At 47.6% G+C, this 25,307-nt stretch overlaps 1 protein-coding gene across 2 annotated transcripts in view; it reads right to left on the bottom strand.

Moving 5' to 3' along the window:
- CHUK (component of inhibitor of nuclear factor kappa B kinase complex) overlaps window positions 1-25,307 on the bottom strand; it is a 659,325-nt gene that overhangs the window by 301,711 nt on the left and 332,307 nt on the right. For both annotated transcript variants that reach the window (XM_086921838.1, XM_086921837.1), the window contains exons 7-8: window positions 23,533-23,657; window positions 18,499-18,606 (exon numbers count right to left, since the gene is read on the bottom strand). In XM_086921838.1, coding sequence (XP_086777964.1) covers window positions 18,499-18,606; window positions 23,533-23,657 — 233 coding nt within the window. The remainder of the gene's footprint in view (window positions 1-18,498; window positions 18,607-23,532; window positions 23,658-25,307) is intronic.

The following is a 25,307-nucleotide window of genomic DNA, read 5'->3' as shown; positions in this document are numbered from 1 at the left end:
GTGCGGACCCTTTGAATCCTTGCCGGAGCATACCGCCGCCTGAATGGGTGAGGGCACAGCCTTGGTGAAGCCGGGGAGCGGCGGGAGCGCCCGGGTCTGTGGTGTGCCCCTCCCCCACCGAGCCGCCATATTTGGCGCGGCCTTCCAGGCCGGGAAGACTGGGATTGTCCGGCGACATTTAAGGGCCTTGGGGCCGAAGTGGTATGATACTGACCTTCGGCAGGAGCGGGCCGGGGGCCCGGAGTGGCGGACCTGTAGGGCGCCGGCGGTGAGAAATTGGGACACTGACCCCCGACCGATTGCGCGGGTCCGGCTCTAGTCTCCCGGGTCTACCTGCCTCCTGAGGCGAGGTGGAGAGGGGCGCGGGACTCAACACTAGCTCCTGGAGGGCCCTGGGCCTATGTATGCAGTGCTTGGCACAGGGCATCAATTTGGGCCACATAGCGACGGCGCCGGGGGGGGGGGGTTTGGGTGCGCGCCGCAACCCTGGGACCCCCCGCCTAGCCATTGAACAAGTGGCAGGGCCGAACGAGCCAGTTCCTGAAAGTGGAGAGGCCCGCTGCCTGTCGAGACCGGCTGGTCGAAGTGGCGGAACCTCGCATCTACCCGATTGGGACCAGAGGGTGTCTCTGGCGAAGCGGGGTGCCTAGTGGACTCTAACCAAGGTTGCGCTGCCTGGCTGGGAGCGCGTGGGTGCCGGTTTTCTCTTTGCCGGACCACGACTCGGCTCACGAAGACCCGCAACTGTGCCTGGGGGGTCCTAGAAGCTGACCTCAACGGGTGAGCTGGCGGAGCAGGGAGACCCGCATGCCTGCCAGTGGGTGAATGAGCTGGTGGGGCACCTCACAGATCTGTCTGCCGACTGGGGTGCAGTGGGTTGGTGTCTGCTGCAGTACCATAAGCACGCTATCCCTCCGTTGAGCATACCCTGGAGATGCGCAAAGACAGGATGTCCCGGGCGACGCAGGCCAATACAATCACCCAGTACACCATACAGAGGCAGCCGTCCCAAAGGATTACACGCCAATCGGGCCAAGATGAAGAGCCGGGGGACCCTGGCGAGCCCTCCCGGGCGGAGTTGCTGAAGGCAATACAGGGCTCCCACTCAGCGCTGGAGAGGCAAATCGAGACTGTCTCCGTCGACGTTAACCTCCTGCGGACGGACCTCCGCAAGGTGGCGGACAAAGTCACGGATGCGGAGGCCAACATTGAGCAGCTACAGGGGGAGGTAGCCTCCCTCAAAAAGACGGTCACACACCTTACGGCTGCGACAAGTGCCTTGGAACAGAGAGCGGAGGACGCGGAAGGGAGGGCGCTCCGCAGTGACATAAGAGTCCTAGGGGTCCCGGAGCGGATGGAGGCTGGATATCCTGAACGTTTTCTTGAAACATGGATCAGAACGAAGCTGTGTCCACGGGGTCTCTCAGAAGTGTTTGTTATCGAGCGTGCACATCGCGCCCTAGTTCCCCCGCCACGTCCGGGGGCCGCTCCACGAGCCCTTATTGCCAAAATATTGAACTATCGGGATCGGGACTGCATCCTACGAGAGGCAAGGGAAACGCCGGACCTAGCCATTGAGAACAACCGGATCTCGATATACCCTGACTATACACATCAAGTCCAGGAGATGAGGAAATCCTTTCTGGGGGTTAAGCAGAAGCTCTGTGCGATGCAATTGCAATACATGCTGCTGTATCCCGCCAAACTTAAAGTGCTCGCTCAGGGCAAGGCGCACTTCTTCGAATCCCCGGAGGAAGTTTGGGAATGGTTTGAAGTCAGAGGAGACGGGGTTCCGCCGGGAGAACGTGGTGGGCCCAAGGAGACATGGGGGAGTCGTCCTCAGCGGAAGCCCCGGGGCAGACGGAGACGCCGCTCTGCAACGGAAAGCACTGAGGAACCTAGAATCACGGTTGGGGCGGATGGCGCCATGCTCCTAGAACCTCTGCTGCTGGGGGCCGAGTCGGGGACTCCGAGCTCGCTGGAACCAGGGGAAATCCTGGTCCCGGACATGTTACAGACTGCGGAGCATGGCGCGGCGCCGTCGGACCTGGTGGTACCGGAGACTGGTGGAGCTGAGGCCCCGGAGGTGAAGGGCCCACCATGAGATATCGGAACTGTATATACATTGTCTCTGGTTGGCATCTGTAGCTTCTGGGGAGGGAAGGGGTATTGATGCACACTGAAATGACATTGTGGCCGGAACCACCTGACTTCGCATTGCGGGGTGGGGCATAGGGCCATTTACTCTGTGAGACCTGGAGAATGATCGGGAGATGGATGTGCTGGTAGTGGCTCTGGTCCTACTTTGTCGTATACGGTCGTAACGGAGCCGGGCGTACTAGATGTAAGCAGTGGGACGAGCGGGGAGCTGGGGGGGGGGGGGGGTGATTCAAGTGTTCTAGTTTGTGTGGGTGTGTGATGGGTTGTGAGGGGTGTGTGGGGAGGGTGTGTACGTCCTGGCACCAGCAGGGGAAGGGCGGGGTGACATGTTGGGTTGTTGTCGTTATCCTGCTCGTGGGTGGGGGAGGGAGGGTGTGCTCCTCGAATGTCAAGATACAGGGGGGATGGGGGAGGGGGGGGTTGTTGAAAAAAGTTATTTCGGGCATCATGTGTATCACTGTTCAGGCCCTTAGGAGGCGGTATTTTGGCAGCAGACTTCGTGGCCCGGCTGGGCGATCACAGGAAACATGGGATACAAGTTCCTAACTTGGAACGTGCGTGGGCTGGGCACTTGTACCAAAAGACACAGGGTCCTATCTTTCCTTCGGAGGCATGGCATCTCTATTGCATGCTTGCAAGAAACACATCTGAATGAGGAGGGTGCACAAAAGCTGGCTAAAAAATGGCGGGGTTAGGTGTTTCACTCTTCCTTTTCCACATATGCGCGAGGGGTCTTGATCTGGGTGGCTCCCGGGGTCCCCCTTGCTGTACAATATGCTAAGGCGGACATTGAGGGCAGGTACCTGCTGTTGAGGGTGAAGCTGAAAGGAAGGGACCTTACACTACTTAATTCATATGCACCTAATATAGATGACGCGACATTTTACTCACAAATTCAGGAGGTCTTAGTGTCGGAATTGGATAGCCCTCTCCTATGGTTTGGGGATTTTAACTGTGTTTTGGACCCCGTCTTAGACAGGTGTCCTCCCCGAGCAGGAACGAAACACCGCATGACGGCGAAGCTCCGCGAGGTCATGGCTAATTTGGGGGCAGTGGATGTGTGGCGTCAGGGTCACCCCTCACAGAAACTGTACACCTGTTACACTCCAACGCACGACACCCATAGCAGGCTAGATAGGATCCTTGCTGCAAATATTGATGCGTCATATTCATTGAAGGTCACACATCTGGCCTGCTTCCTGTCTGACCACTCCCCGGTGTTGTGCGCTACACAGGAGGTCGACCAGCCTTGCCGCACCCGCACTTGGCGGATGCCTACAGACCTTTTACAGGACCAGGTGGGTAGAGACCATGTGCAGACGGCCCTCACAAATTATATTGGCCTGAACTGGGAAGGGGACGAAATGGGACGCTCTGAAAGCAGTGGTGCAGGGTGAATGCATGGTCCTCACCTATGGGGTCCGGCAACAGCTGACCCGCGAGCTGCGGGAAGCTGAAGACTCCCTGCGGGCCCGTCAGGCCTCACCAGATCCTGGGGAACCAGAATTGGCGTTTGAGCGTGCGGCCCGGGAACGCATACATGATATACTGGATCGCCTCGATAAGTTTACACTGGGTCAATTTAGGCAGCGCCTTCACCTGGAGGGGGACAAATCTGGCCGGCTATTGGCCTGGATTTTGAGGAAAGAAACGGCCCGGTTCAGATAGTTGCCCTAAAGGGCCCTGATGGGGTTATGGTACATTCGGAAACAAACATACTCTGTGTTCTCCGAACCCACCTGCAGCAAGTGTATGTGGCGGATCCCCTGGTCATGGGGCCTCCTATCAGCCTTACCTCCAGGGACTGCCTCTTCAGGCCCTTTCGAGAGAGGAGGCGGAAGAGTTGGATGGGGCTTTAACCCTTCATAAAGTGCGGGTAGCGATGGCTGCCCTACCGAGGGCTAAGTCCCCGGGAGGAGATGGGTTTTCTTCCGAATTTTACCACACATTCGGAGACATCCTCGGCCCCCTCCGCCTTCAGGGCTTCCTTAAGGCACTGGTGGTTGGATCCCTCCCGCCCTCAATGTATCAAGGGGAGATCTGCATGCTTCTAAAGCCGGGTGGGGATGGTTACGACCCTGCGGCATTCCGCCCCATAACGATGATCAACACGGACGTGAAGATCCTGACCAAACTGTTAGCCACCCGCTTGGCGCCACGCATGGCCCAGTTGGTCCACCAGGACCAGTGTGAGTTTATCCCCGGCCGCAACACCGCAATGAATCTACGGCGATTAAACCATATCCTGCATGAGGTGCGCGGCAGGGAGGATCCCAAGGTCCTGGTCTCGATAGACTTAGCCATAGCGTTTGATACTGTTAGTTGGGGGTACCTGCTAGAGGTGCTTCAACAGGTGGGATTGGGGCCCGTGTTTTGCAGATGGATCCAGATATTATACCAGGCGCCTCGAGCCAGAGTTAAACTTGGGGCCGCTCGCTCTGCGGACTGGGCGTTGGAGAGGGGCACCCGCCAGGGGTGTCCTCTCTCACCGCTTCTGTTTGCCCTGGCAATTGAGCCATTAGCAGTTGCAGTCCATACCATGATGTCTCAATGGGGGATCAAAGTAGGGAACACTGTGCACACGGTTTCCTTGTATGCAGACGATGCTCTGTTTTACTTAACCTCTCCGCGGGAATCGCTGCCGGTTTTGCTGCAGCTGCTGGACCGTTTTGGTTCAGCCTTGGGCCTGCGAATAAATGCAGAGAAGTCCCTGATATTCCCCCTAACGGGATATGATATGGACATGCGTGGGGACTTACCAAACTTAGGACTGCGGTGGGAACTGGAGGCCTTCCACTATCTGGGGATCCAGGTGGCGACGTCAGACGAACAGTTACTGACCCGTAATGCGGATCGGGTGGTTAAATCCCTGCACCAGTCGGTGTCCTTTTGGAACACACTGCCGCTCTCCCTCATGGGACGTCTGGCGGTGGCAAAAATGGTGATGCTGCCGAGAATGATGTAGGTCTTGCAAAATTCACTGTGCCCACTTCCCCCGCGGATATTCCGCACCCTTAACACACTCCTCACGTCCTTACTCTGGGCGGGCAGGCGTAGCAGAGTAGCTCTGCACACGGTTGTCCGGAGCTGGGAGGAGGGGGGGCTGGAGGCGCCGAGGTTTGACCTTTACTACTATGCGGCTCAGCTGTTGCCGGCTGCCAGGTGGTTCGCAGACTCGGATAACTGGGATCTGCAACTCCTAGCGGGGAGGGCGGACGAGAGAGCGGTGCAGATGGCTCTGATGCACGGGAGGGGTGCAGATGGAGCTCTACCATACATAGTGCGGCACACCGCAGCAATTTGGCAGCGCTTCGTGGAAAGAGTCTTACGGAGGACCCCCTTTCACAGGGAGCTGCCGATATGGATCTTGGCCCCAGTGGTGGCCATGGAGGAACATATGCCCTTCCAGGAGTGGAGAGCCAGTGGATGTGAGTTGTTAGCTGACCTTTATCCGGACGATACGTTTCTGTCCATCGAGCGGGCAACGGAGACCTTTGGACTCGGTGGGGGCCAATTCTTGCATTATAGAGGCCTTCAGGCAATGGCGCGGGATACCTGGCCGCAGTTCCCTGAAGCGCCTCCGACGTCCCATACCCTCAATGTTATCCTTTCCTGTGGTAGGGGTAGGAGGCTGATAACCCTACTGTACTCGGCCATGCGGCAGGACTCCACCCCACCGGTCCCTCCGGCCTGGGCGGCCTGGGCGGCCTGGGAGACTGACCTGGGGATTGTTTTGGAGCCAGAGCAGCGCAGACGCATAGGTACTCTCACCCGAAAGGTGTCGTGCAATGCAAGGTTTAAACTGACTCACTTTAACTTTATGCACCGCACATATGTGACTCCGGTCGCCTTGAGACGTATCTCCCCAGATAAACGGGATGATTGTCCTAGATGTGGCGAGGCAGGAGCGGCCTTCCTCCATCTGGCGTGGGACTGCCCGTTAGTTAAAGCCTTCTGGCAGTCAGTGGTGGTGCACATTAGGAAAGTTACGGATCTCCGGATGGAGCTGACTCCCCTTCATTGTTTATTAGCCTTGGTCCCCAAACCCAGGAAGCGTAATTTATCTTACAAAATGTTACAGCTGCTGCTGGTATTGGCGAGGAGAAGGGTAGCGATTACATGGATGGGACAGAGGGCCCCGGAGATGGTGCAGTGGCTTAGGGATGTAGGGGAATGGTCCCTAGAGGAAGAAACATTCATGCAGAGCGTGCGTAGGGATGTAAAGCTACAAGAAGACCTGCTTGCGTGGAGAATGATGCGTGTGGTGGGAGCGAACGCTGAGGATTCAGACGGCACGAGTGCGGAGTTGTTCACCCCGGAAGATACAGGGTCCGAAAGTGAGGGCGGGGGGGAGGGAGGGAATTGATTGGGGGTAGTGCCTGGCCGTCCACGCACGTGTATGTTACAGATTGGTGACTGTGTGATTTGATCCCTGAAGGTTTCTTTCCTATCCTAGTTAATCATTGCTGTCTTATCTGTCACTGGGAGTGCCGTAATGAAGTGGACGAACTGTATACACATGTCTTATTCGTTGATGCCACAGTTTTTGGGGGGGTTTTCTATTGGGGAGTTGGGGGGTAACCTGAATAAAAGAAAAATAAAAGCGGATCAGAATATCCTGCCGTACAGTTGCATTGTAATGTTCTGTGCCAGTGTTGGCAAGCTACCACCTACTGCCGCCCGGCCTTCGGGATGTGGGCTGATGGGCCGTGTAAAGATTACCTGTACTTTGACGGAATGTCATCATTACCTATTGCGCTGCCGACACAACTGTTTGTATGCTATAAATATCTGCGACAAAAATAAAGTTAAAAAAAAAAACGAACACGGACAAAACGAAGAAAAAGGGTTTAGTGGCTTGAAGTAATTAAACTCCAACAGGCTCCAATATGTAAATAATTTGAACTTTTTTCTTATATGATCTATTATCAGATCAGTGCTTAAATTGAACCAGTGGGTTCCGGAGCTTGGCACTGGCATGTAGTTGTCAACACTGGTGCTTGTAACAGTCGTCCACAAGGTGGTGCTCTCTGGCTAATTTGTGACCACAACAACAGTTAATTATTAACTCAAGATAAATTAAAAATTACTATTACCTGCCGGCCAAGGCAGCCATATATTTGGGCAGACAAAAATAATACGAAATGTCACACTTGTTGGAGTATGACAGTAGTTGTGGTGTTACTATCCTTGGCAGCATGCAAGGTGCAAGCTGCAGTAGCTTCCTGCAGAGAGCCCCGGAACAAAAATTATTTTGTTTTCAAACCAAGTACTGCATGGGATCCTCATTTTTCTATGTTAATGTCAATAAATAAAAAGTACAGTTAGCCCTCTTAGTATTTCTGATAAAAAAATAATAAGGGAGTTATTACATCTGATCACTAATAAGGGAGGTCGAGGGAAAGGTTATACTGCAGACAATATATGGGTCTGACCTCTTGATTATACTCAACAATAGATGTGATTGGAAAGAGATTAGACTACATCTGAAAAACACGTTTGCACTTGCCTCAGAATGCTATGATTCAGGCACCAAGACTTGTACTCCATTTAATTGAAAAGCATCTGTTAGCAAATGCCCGATTTGTAAGATACCTCTATAAACTTGGATTAATGGAAAAACTAGGCAAACATTTTTTATCTGTTGGCAGGCCTTTTTAGTTGGGAAATCTGAAACTGCAAAGAAATTTAGAGTATTTACGTCCAAAGCATGTTTGCATTAATGGAACGGTCTCCCAGGGTGCACTCAATGAAGATTTCCTCTTTAAAACAGGCCATTAAATCTTCAATTTAGGAAAAGTGGTTAAAGACGTACAAGGACTATATTAGGAAGAAAATTTCTATTAATGGGCGAGCAATTTGAATACCTTCGATTATTTCAATTTTGACAGGAGTAAATTTACACGTCTTCTGCTGGATTCTTCCAAATTGTGATCTGAGGAAAGAAATTTAACGGGTGTCAACCCAGCATGGAAAATCCAAGGACTAATGTGCCTAATCTAAGACACTGAGGAGGTTTTCCTAGTAGATTGAAGGTTATATATGTAATGCTTCTTTTACTCAATAGTCTCCTTTTTAAAGATCAGCCTACAAAAAATATGCTGTGTATGTTGTTCAACTGCAATTTTTTTAATCTCAAACACGGCACACAAAGATGTGAATATAGCCATGTCAACTTTTTAATTGGAATTTTTAAATGAACTATTGTCAAATCATCAACCAGCATCAGGGAAATACTCTATCATATTCAAAGGACACTAAACCTTTCCTTCTCCCTCTCTCAAAGTTAGAGCTGGTTGAGGAATTTGGGTTGGTCTCCGCTTTGAGGGTTAGTTAAGCAGTGTATTAGATGATTATTGGGTTGCAATGGTGTCAAGTTACGAAATGTGCAAATGAGAACATTTTGGATAATTGAATCAGTTGATGCCCCTAGATAACTTGCTCCAAGAATACTGGCAATATACCGCAGCCAAGATGAGATCAAATTGGGAAGCAGACTTAGGTAAACAGCTAAATAATAGCAAAAGATCAGGATTATGTCAACACCAACTGTGTTTAACATAACTGCAGGTTTAAGAATATTCATTATTATTATATAAAGAGGGATTACATAACACCCTGCCATCTCTTGCACAAAATGATTCTGCAGAGATGTTTACTTGCCCAAGGCGCAAGAAATTCATTTTTGGAATATGTGGTTTGGGGGGGGGGATTACTCACTTTTAAAATTAGGAAATAATATGGATATCTGCAAGGTATCAAAGAACTGGAGGAATACAATGTATTCAATAAATCCCTAGTGGTAAGAGGTGCCAAAATAGTCCACAGTTAAAAGTGATGAGAGGAGTGGTGGTTATCCAGGTGATGCGAGACACTGCTTTAATCATATCAGATAACTTTCTAGAGACAAGGGACATTGCCGGAGAACTTGAAGTTTAAAGATTTAGAATTCTATCTGTTGAAAGATACAAGTGTCCCTAATGTGGCTTCTGTTGATGATTCAAATGTCTGTAATATTTCTGTAATGCAATGATTGACTGAATCTGAATAACTGTTATCATGCTTCAATGGAGGATTGGACGATAAATTTGCTAAAAAGGGTAACTGTGGCTTGGTATATGGTGTACTTATGTAAGTGGGCACCTTGCACCAATCCAGACAATTCTTATGGTGATTTTAGGGGTCCTAGACAACCATAGTAAGCTCTCCAAGTGGTAGCTGTGGAGAGAAGCCTTGAGGCTTAGTCCAGAAGAGTGTAACACATTTTGCTTTAGCAGAACACAATCCTATAGGTATAGATTAAGTGAAAAAGAAGCACATAGAGTATTTATAAAAATATGTATTTATTGTAAGGCATTCACTAACACATACGGATATCTCCTAACCAGAGATATACACAATACACACAATACTTTACAATAGAAACAGGTAAGTAGCACGAAATTCACAGTGGTCACCAGTGGGACGTAGAAGTACCGGGATCCAGGACCCAAGGAACTACCCCAGGTAAGTAACCAGGAGCCCCACGGAGGCCGTGTGCAGAGTGGGAACACAACTGTGGGACCAATGCAAGTCAATGGGTATGTCTCAGTTGCAATTTTAAAGAAGAGGGATACTTCCCAGTGGACCATGAAGACACCCCGTGGAAGACAGAAGGTTGGAGAGCCACCCCACCTGTGGATACCTTAGGAACCAGAATACCTGCACCAGGGAAGCCGGGTGCATAGGTGTGAAGTGGCATCGGAAACCAGTGTCGAACTCAATGGAGGACTTCAGGAAGATGCCGCTGCTGGAGAAGGTGAAAGTGTACGGTGGAAACCAAAGGTGGATTCAAGATGTGAAGAACCTGCAAGCGGAGGGGACAGAGTCTATGCCACTCACGAGTGACCAGGAGGCATGTAAGACGAATGCCCACTGATGCCGGGTGTTGCAGGAGAGCTGACGATGACCTTAGAACTACAGCTGAGTGGACCAGGCGATGCTGTAGAAGACCAGGATCCATACACGTACTGTCCCACGTCAGATGTCGAGAGTTGAGGGGTTGGTGTCCAGCGGGAGCACCAACAAGCCTTGGCAACTGCAACCAATGTGGAGGGCAAGAAAGGTGCATTGCCGGGACCAGCAAGGTCCAGGAGACTCACCACAAGCAGGGGAGTCAGGGCAGGCCCCGAGCAATCAGGGGAGACCAAAGAACATGAAGATGACCCTCGAGAGGACCAAACAGGCTGGAGGCACTGGAGTCGCAAGAGGACCTCGAGCAGCTCACCAAAGATGCAAGTCCGCGATGCAAGAGATGCGATGAGGATGAAGATCTTGGTCAATGGAGATTGGGGTTACTTGGAACCCGAAGATCTTGATGGAAGGAAACCAACAAGCCTGTGCAACTGCAAGCCAACGCGGTGCATAGGCTTTCGGTTCCTGCGGTTCCGACGAGGGATACTGGCTTAAAACTTGATTAGAGGACAGGGCAAGCCTCGAGGGATGTGAAGAACCACCACCTATGTTGCTGAGACTTTCGGGGTCCGTGGGAGCTCAGGATCAGCAGACTGGTCAGCTTAGTTGCGGCGCCTGCGGATCTTATCCCATGACGAATCTAGGGACCCACACTCAGGTAAGCCCTTAAATACCCTAAGGAAAGGGTTGGGATGATTCAGGGGTCCCTCTTAAAGGAGGGGCTGGACAAGAGGGAGGATACTCCCCTGTCCTTTGTCCAGTTAAGCGCCAGAGCAGAAGCCAATGGCTCCCTGAACTGGTTTGAACTGGACTATACATGAGGGCACCAAGTATGTCCTGCATGCAGACTATGCGGCGCTGGCAAGCGCTCCCACCCTGCCCCAATACACTACATCCTGTCTGGGAGGCGGATACTCTTGCCTGTGACAGGATACTTTTTTTTCTGCCTTCCCCTGCCTGAGAATGGCAGGAGGGCAGGAATGGGTTTCTGACAGGCAGCAGCCTTGGCTTGCTGTTCGGGTCTGGAAGACTGGTACTGGGAGCACAGAGGGCCTCCCAAAGGAGCTTTATGGTGCATGGAATCATACCACCCACACGGTTTACGGTGTGGGAGGTATGATTCCAACATGTCTGATACCAAACATGAAACATGAATCGTTGCAGCCAGTTTCGAGATGGTCACCGCATAATGACATGGTGCTCCTCTATAGGTTATATAGCTGTCTCACTTACAACCTAGGAGAAGCGACTCTGTAGGTCATAGGGGTGTCCTGTTCATGCAGGGGCACCCTCATAGTTCGAAACAAGTACCCTGCCTTCAGGATTGAAAGGCCAACTCTAGGGGTGACTTATAGGTTTTAAGTGCTGTGACCTTAGATATGAGGAACCCTATATCTTTCGTAAGTGGTGCTACCACTTACACAGGCAATGGCAGGCCTGTAATTGCAAATTGAGTGGTCTCCCAAGGGTAGCATAATGCATGCTTCAGCCCAAGGGCGTCCCCCGGTGTACCTATGCCCTGGGTACCTTTAGTACCATATACTAGGGACTGATAAGTGTACACCAGTGTCCAATCTGAGATGTACCCAAGTACTTACTAAACCAATTTAGGGTGGAAAGCACAGAGACTGAGGTCCTGATTAGCAGGATCCCAGTCAGACTAGTCAGAAACAGCATTACGTCAAGCAAAAAGTGGGGGTAACCGCAAAAGCAGATCCTACTTTCCTACAATGACCATAATGGATAATTAGAAGATCTCTGCGAGATATTATGCAGGTATTTTTGTTTAAATGTCGTAAAAAAGAAAACGAAATTCTGTATTCATGCTAAATGGAAGCATGTGTAATATGAGCCAGGCAACTGTCACCTCTTGATAATTATTTGGCGTCAACTGGTTGATTAACACATGGCAACAGCTAGGGTGTACATTTGTTTACATTTGCATACAATCTGGAATCAAATGGTGTTTTCCACTCCCATGTGTGCCTTCTCTTGCTTGTTAAAATCTGAATGAGTGGCACAAAGTGGACTATTGAAGTGAGTAAAACAATTTTTTGCCTAGTAACTTAAAACACTATTAAGAATCGACAATGGACTTGAACCGTCTGGGACTCCCTGTTAATCAGGGAGCAGATTTCAGCAAAGAAGTGAATGGAGTGAAAACTAAATTGTTGAGTGAGAGAACAGGCAGACAGGGTATATGGTCTGGGTAGCCACCACTAAATCACTGCCTGCACTCCTAGAAACTATTTCTTTCCTGGACAGAAGACGGGAAGCTATGCAGTCACATTTTTAATAGAGATTCAAAAGATGATTCATGCAAATAGTTTTTTGATTAACAAAATCAACTGGGTTTGCTGGACGCCAGAAATGCAGCTCAAGGCTTTCCCATCTATACCTGCAACCTGGTCGAAAATCTGCAGGAATAAATGCTCTCTCATCATCTAATAAACTTTCTAAAACAATTAGAACAACAAAATACAAGAGACATCTATCTGAGGGGTACAGGCCATCTTGTACAAAGGTAACTCCTAACATTGTGCAAGACTCAGGGACTGAGATATAACTTCTTCATCACAGAATCACAGTATAGGAGCAAAGTTCGAAACATGGCAAACAGAGGAAAGGCTAAACTCCACATGGGAAAAAGGTACTTAAATGAGGGTAATCCTAAAATATTGTCAAAAGACAAACTATACCTTTTACAAAGAATGGAACTAATATGTGACCAACACAGATGTTGGCATAAAACAGCTGAAGGAAGAGCACTATGAGCTGCATTGGACTTGTGAGATGTCCTTTAATTCTAGTTGAGAACTGTAACCCCTCTGGCAAAACCAAGAATACAGCAAGTGTCCAGAAAACAGTGTTTTAGATTTTCAAATGTGGATTGGCTGGGATTTTTCTACTGTTAATTTAAGTATGAAAAGTTTCTCTGCAAGAAGGGCTGTGGGGCAGGATGGACAACTGAGCCGTTCAGTCGGACAGAGAGAGAAACTGTTTAGCAAATATTGGAACTTAACTGCAATAGGAAATACAAAACTAGCTGCAAATCATTTGAAATTAAAAAAAAGTTTTTAAACAAAGCAAATATGGTAAATTGCTGAAAATATGTCAACTGCAATGAATGGCCAGTATCTCGCCATGATTGAAGGTACATCAAGCAAACCTCAAGAACTGACCTGAATTTCCAAATCAAGGTACACTGTTTTCATGCCTTTTTAAAACATTTTTGTATGGTTTTACTGATCATAGCATAACAACCTTAATAGATAATGCACCATGTCTTCACTCCTAGTTCATCACATACATAAACGACCCTTACTAGACCCCCTATGAACCACCATTACCTAACCACGCAGTCTCATAAATCCCACAAACCCATGCCAAACTTAAGGTAGCATGTGGCAGATTGCCATGTATACAGGCTCAACCTAAAAAAAATGCACTTCCTTCACGATGTTCAATATACCTAATGGAATAACTTTGGGGCTTGGACTCTAAGCAAGCCTGTCATCTTCTAGCCCAGCCAGGTCATATAGTATTTACAGTATCACACATCAACAAAACTTTGTCTGTCTGGACACATTAGCAAAACCATCCCCAAAAGACTTGTATATCAGAGTAACTAGAAGCACATTGTCATCGCTAGTACTCCCTGCTTCTGCCTTTTCCACAAACTGTACAGTCAAAAACAGCTGCTACACCAATGTCCACCTTTTTGTTACCATACCAAAATTACCATGTAAGAGTCTCCTGCTCTTTGGATACATGCTATCAGGCAGCACCTGCATCCAAAAACCTGAAGTTGAGCACAAGCTCTTTATATATGCAGGGTCGGGTTTCTTACCCACATCCTCACTAGCAATCCCCCACTGCATATGGGTAAATAATCATCTGTATAGCTGGAATTAGGAACAACCCAGTCATTACTTCATACGCATACTCCCTATGCAAACCTGCTAGATTAGTCTTGGTGATATCATTCAGCAGACAGGGCCAATCATCTTTACATACCACACTGTCAAGAACAGTCTCACTCCTTTTCATATGTTTCAAAACATGTCAAGACTGGGGGTTTTCTGGATTGCGAATAGGGTGGACACTAGTTCCTTAGTACCACCAAATGTGGAGACCCAAACCCCAAAGGTGTTTTTTCCCATGTCGCAGCCATCCTAACCACTGGGTGTAGGACATAGTGATACAACTGGTAGCATTTATAACGCTCAACCTCCAGGAGGCCAAACGTACAATTTATCAAACCATCTAATTTTGAGGCCCTCATAAAAGTCTGTCACTATTCTGCAGGCGCTTTCCTCAAACGTTGGGTACAAGGACTTAGTGTTTGCAAGTGCAAACTCTGGGTTGTAATTTACTGGTGTGAAGGGATTGAAATTATGACATCAGATATTTCTTCAAGTCAACACAGTACCAGACATTGTGCCGATTATGCAACTATGTACGCATTTGGTTGTTTTCTTAAGAAGCTAGTGCTTTTAACGGAATGTTTAGGTGGAACGTTTCCACAGGAAATTACATTCACATGGCTCCCAAAATTACAAAACTGAAACAAGCAACACCCTATGACAGAACAGAGGCACTTGTATTCCCTCCTACCAATGCCCTACACCAAACGCACGTTTTATGAGAGGCAAATAAAAATACATAGAAAATATCCAAATTGAGATGACACAGACCATCTTAATGAAGAAACACTCTGGTTGGTTGTATTCTGATCAGGAGACCCAGATAACATGACTGACAATCTGAGACATATGTCAAAGTGTTGCAATTCTTGGCTCCTAATACACTATTTGCTGGTAAGGATGGGTTATTTTAGATGTACATGTCAAAGTACACATCAGTGAAATCCAATGTGCCACAGCTGGTGACGGACGACTTACATTAAGAACTCTATTATGTGAAACACACCCCTTGCTTACCAGTGCATGATACACAAACAAACTATTCTGCACAGATTTGATTTCACAGGTGCCAGGATGAGAATGTTCACTGCAGCTGTACCTGGTAACCAAACTGCATAACTTTGACATTGTATTTTAGAATTTTTGACATTCCATACAATCCTGTGTGTGTCTTGACCTAAGCTCTGTCTTTTGACAATAACAGGTTCTGGACCTAGACCTGAACCGGGAGCAGCGCACGAACCATACCCTCTTATTGACAAGAGACTACAATTCTTGTTGCAGGATCTATTCGTGAAGCTCTGTGGTATCAACATACCATGATTGGTGAATTATAGTATTTTCAAAAAGGAGGGAGGAAGGAGATCACTTGATCAACGGACACCGTTTACCACTCAAGGGAGTGGAAGGTCCAGTCGCAGCGTGTGCCCGTATCAATGGTTACAACAAGGGGGGTGCTGGACTGTTCCTAAGCGTGACTGAGGGAAAGACTAACTGGCGTGACCAAAGGTGTAAATGTAACACCCAAGGGCATCCATTTTGTTGGATGGATTTGCCTCACACACCCCGAAGGATGTCATGCTTCATCATCGGCGGTTGCTCCTCGTCGGGGAGGCGGTGCAATCCCAGACGGGCTCACCTCAAAGAGGGGCTCTTTGGCGGAGATCTTTTTCCAACTGCCTTATGGTGAGGTGTGGGTGTGTGGGCAGGGTGGTATGTGATAGTGAAAAAGGGATATTAAAATGTAGCTAAGGGTACCGGAATGAACTTTATTCTGGGGGTCCCTAGCTGCAGTTAAAAACAGGGGGCTAGCTCACTAGGAGTCAACGAGTAAGGTCAGGTGAACCTAGATGGGGCTAGTGGTGCAAACGGTCGACATGTTTCTCGCAGTGGGCAATAGTTACCCGCGATTCATCAGGACCTATAAAAGGTGATTCACCACATGCTGGTGTCATGTGTGGGTTTGTGTGTGCATTACCTCTGTGGGAGTTGTCCTATGCCTATCTGTCAAGAACTACCTGCCACCAGAGGGGTCGGCGGGATAAGGCATCAAGGATGAGTCCAAAAGTCAAGACTCTGATCTCTTGCGCCCTGGCTGCTTGACCTACCCTTCTCCGCCGAGCTCGAGTGGATGCCCTTGGGTGTTACATTTACACCTTTGGTGAATTATAGTGTCCAGCTTTTACAGTTGAAACTAAAATATGCAATGACAGGCCCATTCATATAAAGTTCTGCTGCTCACGATGATCCTGGAATCCTGAACGCGGACATTCAATTTGCTGAACATCGTCGTGTGCTAGGACTGATAGTGTGCCATGCATGAGTGATACAGGCCTGCAGGTTCCAAGTTCGAATCCCATAGCCAGTACCAGAGTACTAGATGTAGGAGAGGTCGGGTTCCCCATATCACAGATGCATATTGCTGGCATCTCTTGGGGGAAGGGGATCGGTGCAAGGGGGAGAGGATTAGAGGACCAGATGCTATGGTGAAGAACGAGATGACAGCCTTTACTTAGAAGGGTTAGGGCCTTCCCTGATACTCCGAGCTGCAAAATGACTGACTGCAGCTGCCATTAGGTAGATGGAAGGGTACAGTGTGAGGCCTGAGGTACCGGTTAGGGAAAGGAGCCCATGAAGGGGCTCAGATTCTTGTTTCTCCTCTTGAACTATGTGATTAGGGGTCATAAATAGCTAGGTGCAGCCTGCTCGGACCATTGTAAACCTGTGGTTGGCACTCCACCAGCAGACTGCCCTGATAGTCAGAGCATCCTTGCAAACAAAGGACAGGCCTGGACTTTGGCCTGGCCAGGACACATGGAACGGAAACCGACGCAAACTGGTTCAAAGGAAGCAGACCTGGACTGATAACCAACTGCCTAGAGGAGAGGGACTATCACCTGGAGTCCGAAGTTAAGGTGGATTTATTGGACGGTCCTGGATGCCAAGATATTCCAGCTATGAGAAGGAAGGCCCAATCATGCAGGAGAAGCGGAACGTGGAAGGGACTGCTGTAACAAACTGTGGCGTAGAGTCTGTTAAACAAAGATTTGCAAGTCAAATGTGCAGAAGGAATCACAGTGCTGCAGGAATGGACAGTTCAACCTTTATCATTTATGCTTGTCAAAGCTGTGATGCACCTGGAATGGTATGCTAGTCTGGTAGGCCCGACTGATGCCAAGATAAGGGCCTTTTTGGTGGCTCATCTGGCCCCCAAGTGGACTGTGTTACAGTGGCATTGCCGTGTGTGTCGTTGGGTCAGAGCCAGTCCGGAAAATTAAGTGACCCAAGAGGTGCCATGAAGATGCCTCATGAAGAATCGAAGTCCTTGCCTTGAGGTACTGTGTGCTTAGGATAGCATCCGGAGTCCCCCGCGCCAGACAATTGTCTGCAGATGTGTCAGTCATGCTCAAGAAGAAGCATCAAGCACTAAGTGGAGTTTTGGAGTGAGCTGCAATCTGCATCCTGCTGTTAGAAAGATGACCCTTGTCAGAAGCATTCTCCCAGTCATGACCCTCGAGGCGATGTGCTGAGCAACCGGCTGCTGCACGGTTCCTGAGAAGACTCCCATATGGCTACTGGAAGCTGCTGTTGACAGTGAGATCCAGTTACAAATGGAACGTCGAATGCAGTCTTGCACTACTTCTATGCATTTGGTGAGATATTGAATAAGCCTAAGCCTGAGAGCCTGACTGGTAAGTTTAGATCAATGGGTGGGTGGGGTTGTATGAGTTGCACCCACCTATGGAGCTCAAATGCTGATCCTGAAGGAGGAAGCATAGAGAGACAGAGGAACTCATGAGGGGCAGGAAGAGGGGTAGGAAGAGGGCTAGTAAGCAGGAGTCCAAGGGGCAGAAAGACTTGCACCAGTTATCCATATATTTATGCATTATTGAATGTGTAGTGTAATTCTTTGTTTTCTGTGTAAGAAGTACTTGTCTTTTCTATAAAGGGAAACATTAGGCTGAGCACTGATGTTTTTTACTCTGCTGGAGGGGGTGAGTATTGGCTCTAGAGCCTCTGCAACCCCACTCTAATCTCCCCGAGAAGCTCATTTCTGCTCGCCCTCTTTACTACTGAGAGTAAAGTGAGGAAAGGGTTGTGGTTGGTCCAGTTTGCAAACCCATAGTAGGGCTGGCCACAGGACAGCAGAGGTAAAACGCTCAACCACTGAGGTTGTGGCCCAGTAACTTCTGCTCCCCCCTGGCCACCTGAAAGGGGTATGACAACCGGTTACTACTCTCACTATATAGGCCCCAAAAAAAGTATTTGTCCTACAATTTATTATGCACAAGTAATAACTAAGCCTATGGAGTGAGGTAGCACAGATACCACACAGATTAACAGACTTTACAATAAATATCTTGGTGAAACACCCATCAGGACTTGCTATGCAGACTGAACAGGAAGGTCCTAGGCCTTCTGTTGACCCCTAAGGCTAGACCATCTTCTTCCCACTTACCTAGAAAGATTGTTAGGTTGTGGTAAGTGTGAGCTGAACCGGACATCGCCTGCCATCTCTTCACAGGCATAAATGTGTTTGGGGTCCTTTTTCTTTATTTTCTCATGCCTGGTTAAAACATATAAATATAAAGAGCTTAGATCTGGAAGGAAAGGTGACTACAAGTATGCACTCAGTTGTAGTTAGCTGCACAGGTAACAAAATCTCTCTCTCGCTCTCCCGCAAGGAGAAGTACAGGAAGTCAGCAGCAAATATGGACTGAGCAATTTCGAACCAGGATTGAAATAAACTAGACCAGTATGAAGAGTCATATGCTGTTTTTTAATGTTTCTGTATTGGGGGTTCACTGACAGCAGGCATATTACTTTATAAACTGACTGGGGACATAGCACTAACAGCCAGTACAGTGCTGTGGATTGAATAGTCTGAAATCAGTCAATATGAAATAGAAAGGAACCAGCTAACAGACAAGTTAAAGTGACAAAATATTGAAAAGCTGCTTGCAAAGCCATTTGGCAATGCATGTCTGTCTCATATGTTCTATATAAATTTGAAGGCAGCTACAAACTTACATAGTGAACTGTTAGCACTATGCACCAACTTCCTCTTAATACACAAAGATGGATACAAGATTAAAAATTATATTTGGAAACAGTTTATTTTTTATGCAAAAATCATTCTGAATGCATTTCATGAAAGTTACCGAATAAACAACGTACCCAAATGTGTAAAAGAGGTATCCCAAGTCGCAAGCAGGATGAGGTCTTTAGGTAGTCTACTACTCTATGCTGGGGACATGTAAATCCCCATCAGTTTCATTCTACTTGCATGTAGTTTTGTGAGACATTTTACCAAGGGTATTAGGAAAGATTTCATTTCTACTTGCCGTAAATATTTTTGCTACATTTGTGGAAATCTGCCTCTTGAGAGGATGAGAAAGAATAAGAGGCTGCTACCTTTAGGGAGAAAATAATCATGATTGAACTATTCTCCTTCTCCATTCCTAACTTCCATTTAGTCTTCATCTTGGGTTGTTTTTTGTTAGTAAAGCAGCATTAAGGCAGCATTTTCATAGAGAACTTAATTATATTGTGCGACAAAACTGCATTAACTGTAGCCAACTCAGAATATGAAAGCAATATTTCTTAACAATGGCAGTTATGAACAAGTTACATACCCCAGTAGTGTTCTTTCTGGTAGATGCTGTAACCGCAGACTTCTCACTTTACGAATATTCCCCTGGTGTCTGTCAGACTGGATGAGAAACTTTAAAGCAGTTCACCGGTGTGCTAGGTGGTGGCATGGCATCGTGTGACTCGGAGTTGAAATTGTTCCACTATGGGAGTGACGAGGGGAGCTGCATATAAGTCAGCACCCATGGATGCTGACTTTAGTTGCTTTCTAGGCCATCTCAGATGCACAGCCGCTTAACAGATTGGCATGACCAGTATGAAGATCTCTAAAACTGGGACCATTTAGATATTAAAAGAGTTTCGTTCACAGAATGGAGAGGTGGGGGGCGTTTGGTGAAAAATCTGCAGTTAGATAGACTACGCACAAAAAACAAATTGATACCGAAGGTAAGTAAACTTGTTCTTCTGATGGATACTATTAACCACAGATTCCTCCACATGAGAACAGATACCACAGCAATACCTCCCAAGGAAGTGGGTCTGTGAATGGGGTCATACAAAAAAAAATTCCTGCAGGACCGAGAGGGCAAAATGCACCTCTCAACAGACCTGATGGTAAAAGCAGAAGTGCTTCATGAACGTGTGTACTAATGCCCACGTAGCATCTGAAAAATGTCCAGGACAGCCACTCTGCATGCAACTACAGAGGTCGTAGCTATGGCCCTGGCAGACAGCCTGCAATTCTTCAGAAGGCTGCTTCTTCACCAGTGCTTAGTATATCTTTACGCAGAGAAAAGAGGGTCTGTTTTTTCACTGCTTTGCTCTTCTTTTCTCCAGAGAACCCTGCAAAGACCTGATCGTTCACTCTACGTTCCTTGGTAAGATAGATATTGGTGACCTCCAAGGCTTTAATCAGAGAAGTCTCTCTTCCTTCTTTGAGGGATGAGGTGGAACAAAGAATTCCGGAAAGGATCCTCAACATTAACGTATCTGGGAAGAAAACTGCACACAACTGGGTTGACAGAAAGAGACTGCAGCTGACTTTCACACCCATCCACTGTTATTTGCAATGAGAAATATTGTCTTCAAAGTCCGAAGTCTCAAATGACAACTGTGCAGTGGCTCAAAAGGGATGCACATAAAAAAGTGAGGTTCAAGTTCAAGTTCTAGTGAGGCATCACAAAGGGTTTTGGTGGAAACAAATGTTGCAGACCTTTCAGAAATCTCATTACAACAGGCAATTTAAATAGTAAAAGCTTATTAAGCAACCACAAAGATGATGGAGGAGCCAATACATAGCCCTTACCAGTGCCCAAAGCAAGTCCTTGCTCAGCTAGGAGAGAAAAAACCAAATCGGAGTCCAGTAGCCACCACCACATATCTATTGCAATCTCATTCAAAATCTGCACACAATCCAACAGATTTCCTCAACATTGTACCCACTGGGAATTAAAGTCCCACTGCAGAGCCCACATTTGCCATCTGTTATGTTTGACAACAGGATGCAGGAGGCCAGTAACCACAAGAGCCACAGGATCTTAGCTCGAATGTCCTGGACTCTTCATTCTGGGGAAGGTACAAAACCCTAAATTTCCAGAATAGCTCTGGTGAAAGGGAGTTTATGCAAATGAGTAAGGTGTGGCTTTGGCATGTTGATACAGAACCCCAATGATTTTAGAAGGTTTACCATAGTCTGGAGGGGGTTAACAAGTGTCTTGGGTTAGCCTGCCTTCAGCCACCAGTAGTTGAAGTAGTGGAAGACTGGTACCCCACCCCAATCCCCAACATCTGAACGTATGTTGTGACCACCATCATCACTTTCGTGGACACTTGGGAGGGTACTGGGGAGCTCCAAAGGGAGCACTGCAAACAGTAAATACTCTTGAGCAACCATGATCAAGCACTTTGGGCTTGCAGAATGGGAATATAAAAATAAGCGTCTTGCAATTTCAATGCCACCATTCAGTTTCTGGGGTGTAGGGCAGACATAACTGTAGCAAGTGTGAGCATCCTGAATTTGTCCTTTTCGCAGAAAGGCTTTCAGTGGGCGAAGTCCTAAATTAGGACAAAGGTCTCAGGTCTTTCATCAGCACAAGAATGTAGCAGGAGAAACACACTGCTCCTACATCTAAGGCCAGAACCCTCTATCTAGTCCTAAGACCAAACGGGCCTGCAATTTGCACTGCAAAAATGACAGGCGGTCCTTAGTTAGCTGCCTGATGGTTCACCAAAGTGGAAAGAAATGGAAGGGCGCATCGCCAATGGAAAATTTGGTGGACCCCCTTAAGTGATGGCTTGCCACCCCTTGGAGAAAATATTGTGGCAGTGTAACTGGGTGCCAGCAAGAACACTCGCTCTAAAGTGGTTCTGCAGCTGTAGCTGCTGGAAGGACTGGAGCATGCTGTCCCTGCTGTCGTGAACTTTGTCTCTGAGAACCACTGTTACGGCCACAATAATAATTGTTGTTCTGCAGAAGCCTAACCACGTTGAAATACTTCAGTCAAGAAATTAGTCTTTACCTTCGAAGTGGGTATTTGTAAATCTAGAACCTCTGATGCCCTTCGCAACACAACAGCGAAAGAGACACTTTGCTCTGTGGCAGGACCAGGGAGGACGCAAGGCCTGTATCTGGGAAAGTGTCCAGCGCACTGGCATCATGAAAATCTTAACACCAGTCTTCTTCGTCTTACTGGAGGACATAGTCATTCCAATCACCATAGTTAACATTTTCTGAGTCTGTGTCAAAAAGATTATGTAAAGTCTGGGCCCTACCATGCAGTAAAGGCAAAGTATTGGAACCTGAACGGTTGCACTACAGACACTACATCCACTTCCAGCATCGGCACAAAAAGAACCAATGAAGGAGATGGCGCCAGAACCAAAGTTGGCACCGGAGCCAATGACTAACCCTATGCTGTCTAATGGGCAGAGACAGAGGATGATGTAGACCTGCCATCTGGAGTTCAACTGGAGGCCATGGCGGATGCTTGGGGCCCGAAAGCACACCACAAAGAGCCAGAAAAGTGGCAGATATATGCTGCATGGCCTCTACTTCCTGCAACATTGCAAAAGGACTAGGGAATTCAGTGTTAGCTGGGGTCAAGCTCGGACTCCGACTTCCATTGAGATTCGGAGTGAGTCTGCGAGGCAAACTGACTCTCTTACGCCCTCCCTGGAATCAGAGAGTGGCAGGGAGGGGCTGATAACCATTTTGACTACTTCTGGTTTCACTTGAACTTACCACAAGACTCCTATTTTGATGATGATCTGCCACTAGAATGTCTTCGAGAACAAGACCTTCCTTTCAACTGTGACTGGCTGCAGCATGGAGTTTAATGGTTGGGGATGTAGTTTGGTCTCACTGTCCCATATGCCCCTTAGGTTCATGGGGGCACAATTGTCACTAGTCTTTGAATCATGGTTCGACACCAGGCACCACAAACAGACTTCGTCAGGTTCTGTCACAGACGTCTGTTTTTATGACAGTCCCTATACACTGGTGTTTTCTGTTTTAGGAAGGGGGTGCATTGCTCTATGCACACTGGATAACTGGAAAAGGTCTTGGTCAAAAGACAAAGGATAAGCTCAGGATCAGAGTCTGGTGGCACGGAAAGAAATATGCCCACGTCAGTACACATGGAAGGACATCACTTTTGTGCAGCTCCACTTGTCACTTCCGGAGAGGAAGAACAACGTAGCAGAGCTGTATGACGCCACTTACCATACACAGGAGAACTGCTTTACAGTATCCAGATCCAATCTGGTACTTGGGGAATATTAACAAGGCGAGAAATCTGCAGTTAAAAGTAACCGTCAGAATAAAACATTCTTTTTGAAAAGCACTGAAGATTGATTGGTATTCTTATGCATGTAAGTAGTGGCTTGTTCTCAAACCTCTTACCACGCGACAGGCTGTAGGTTGTGTAGAAAAGGCCGGAAGCCAGCGATGCACTCAAACACCATCGTGCCCAAGCTCCAGTAATCAACAGTGACAGTGTAGGACTTATTCTCAAACAACTCGGGGGCCTAAAGGAAAAGAAAGAAACATGTTTCTATGTATGAGGCCAGTAGAGCTACTTCATCAAAAAGCAAACACAATGAGAGCACTGCCTGGTTGTGAATGAAGGGTGCAGTGCTGAGAAGTATTTGAAACCTGCACCAGCAACACATACATAAACAATTTAATCACTCCAACACTACAGTTGTTTCTTGAAAACAGTATATGAACAATTTCTAAATAAAAATGATTACTTAATTATGTATTCTTGTTTAAGCAGAAAAATATTACGTACCATGCAATCATCTGTTAGAAGAGTGTAGTTCTATATATTCAACATGTTCTGCATTCGTCTGCCATCTAGTGCTGGGCTCAAGTGTCTGCAAGTTGTTTTTCTTCAAAGAAGCTTTCCAGTTACAAGATGTACTGTTACGCCTCTCTTAGCGCAAAATGCGCATTATTATTATTATTATTTTTAAATGTATATGTGAGCGCAACAGCTACCCAATAAGGGTTTCCCGGAGCCGTGAGTGGACAGCAAAGAGACGGGAGAGAACTACTGGCTAAAAAGCCAGGTCTGTAAAGACTTGCGGAACAAAAGGAGGTTGGATTGCGTACGGAGAAATAGAGGCAGAGCATTCCATAGGACAGGACCCAAATATGCGAAGGAGCGCCCTCCCATACAGGAAAGTCTGATCTTAGGGACTTGGAATTTCACTTGTGTGGAAGACCGGAGAGTGCGCGAGGGGACATAGAGATCGACTAGGCGTTGTAGGTAGCGGGGAGACGTTGCATGCTTAATGCGAAACATGTAAGTAAGGGCCTTAAACCCAACCCGTTTCTCCACCGAAAGCCAGTGAAGGTTCCCCAGCAACCTGGCCAGTTCAGGGCCGTCCCAGTGACCCCAGAGGATTGAAGGGCCTTTATAAGTACGGTATGAGAGACCGTATCAAAGGCCACGCTGAGATCAAGCAATACCAGGGCCATAGTTCCACCTGCATCCAGGTTCTGTCGGAGCATTTCAGTAATACCTAAAAGTGTAGATCCGGTACTAAAGCCGGATTGGGAAGGATGTAGAAGCTCATTGGTCTCGATGAACCTGGATAGATGTCCATTTATGAGTTTCTCCAAAATTTTTGAGAGAGCAGGGAGTAGCGAAATTGGACGGTAATTTGAGGGAAGCGCCGGGTCCGAATTGTTTTTTTTTAATAATGAGATGACCATTGCATGTTTCCAATCTGGGGGGACAAGTGACTCCATAAGAGATGCATTAAGAAGATCAAGGATGTAACCCAGTGATGGTTGTTCAATTTGACATAGTACTGTGATGGGAAGTAAATCGCAAGGGGATCCCGATTTGATTTTAATAAGGTGTTGTATAAGTGTCACCATGTCCAGAAGTGACCAGGCATCAAGTGTATTCTTACGTGTGTGTGTGGTCAAGAGCAGAGGTAGTACAGCATTCAGGTATAGGGCAGGTCGGTCAGAGATCACAGTAGGCGAAGGAGTGGAAGGAGGGATGGAGCTAGCCAATGCAGAGTATATTGTTTCCACTTTGTTTAAAAAGAATTGGGCAAGGTCCTCACATTGGGTTATATTCAAACTAGGGGATGCCTGAGTGGTTGCTGAACCGGATAGTTCTTTAACCATCTTGAATAAATTTTTAGGGCAGTTTTTAG

The sequence above is a fragment of the Lissotriton vulgaris genome, chromosome 5 (genome assembly GCF_964263255.1).
Source record: "Lissotriton vulgaris chromosome 5, aLisVul1.2, whole genome shotgun sequence".
Lineage (NCBI taxonomy): Eukaryota > Metazoa > Chordata > Amphibia > Caudata > Salamandridae > Lissotriton > Lissotriton vulgaris.
Note: the sequence above shows the minus strand (reverse complement) of the source record. Positions and strands in the feature narration are given on the sequence as shown.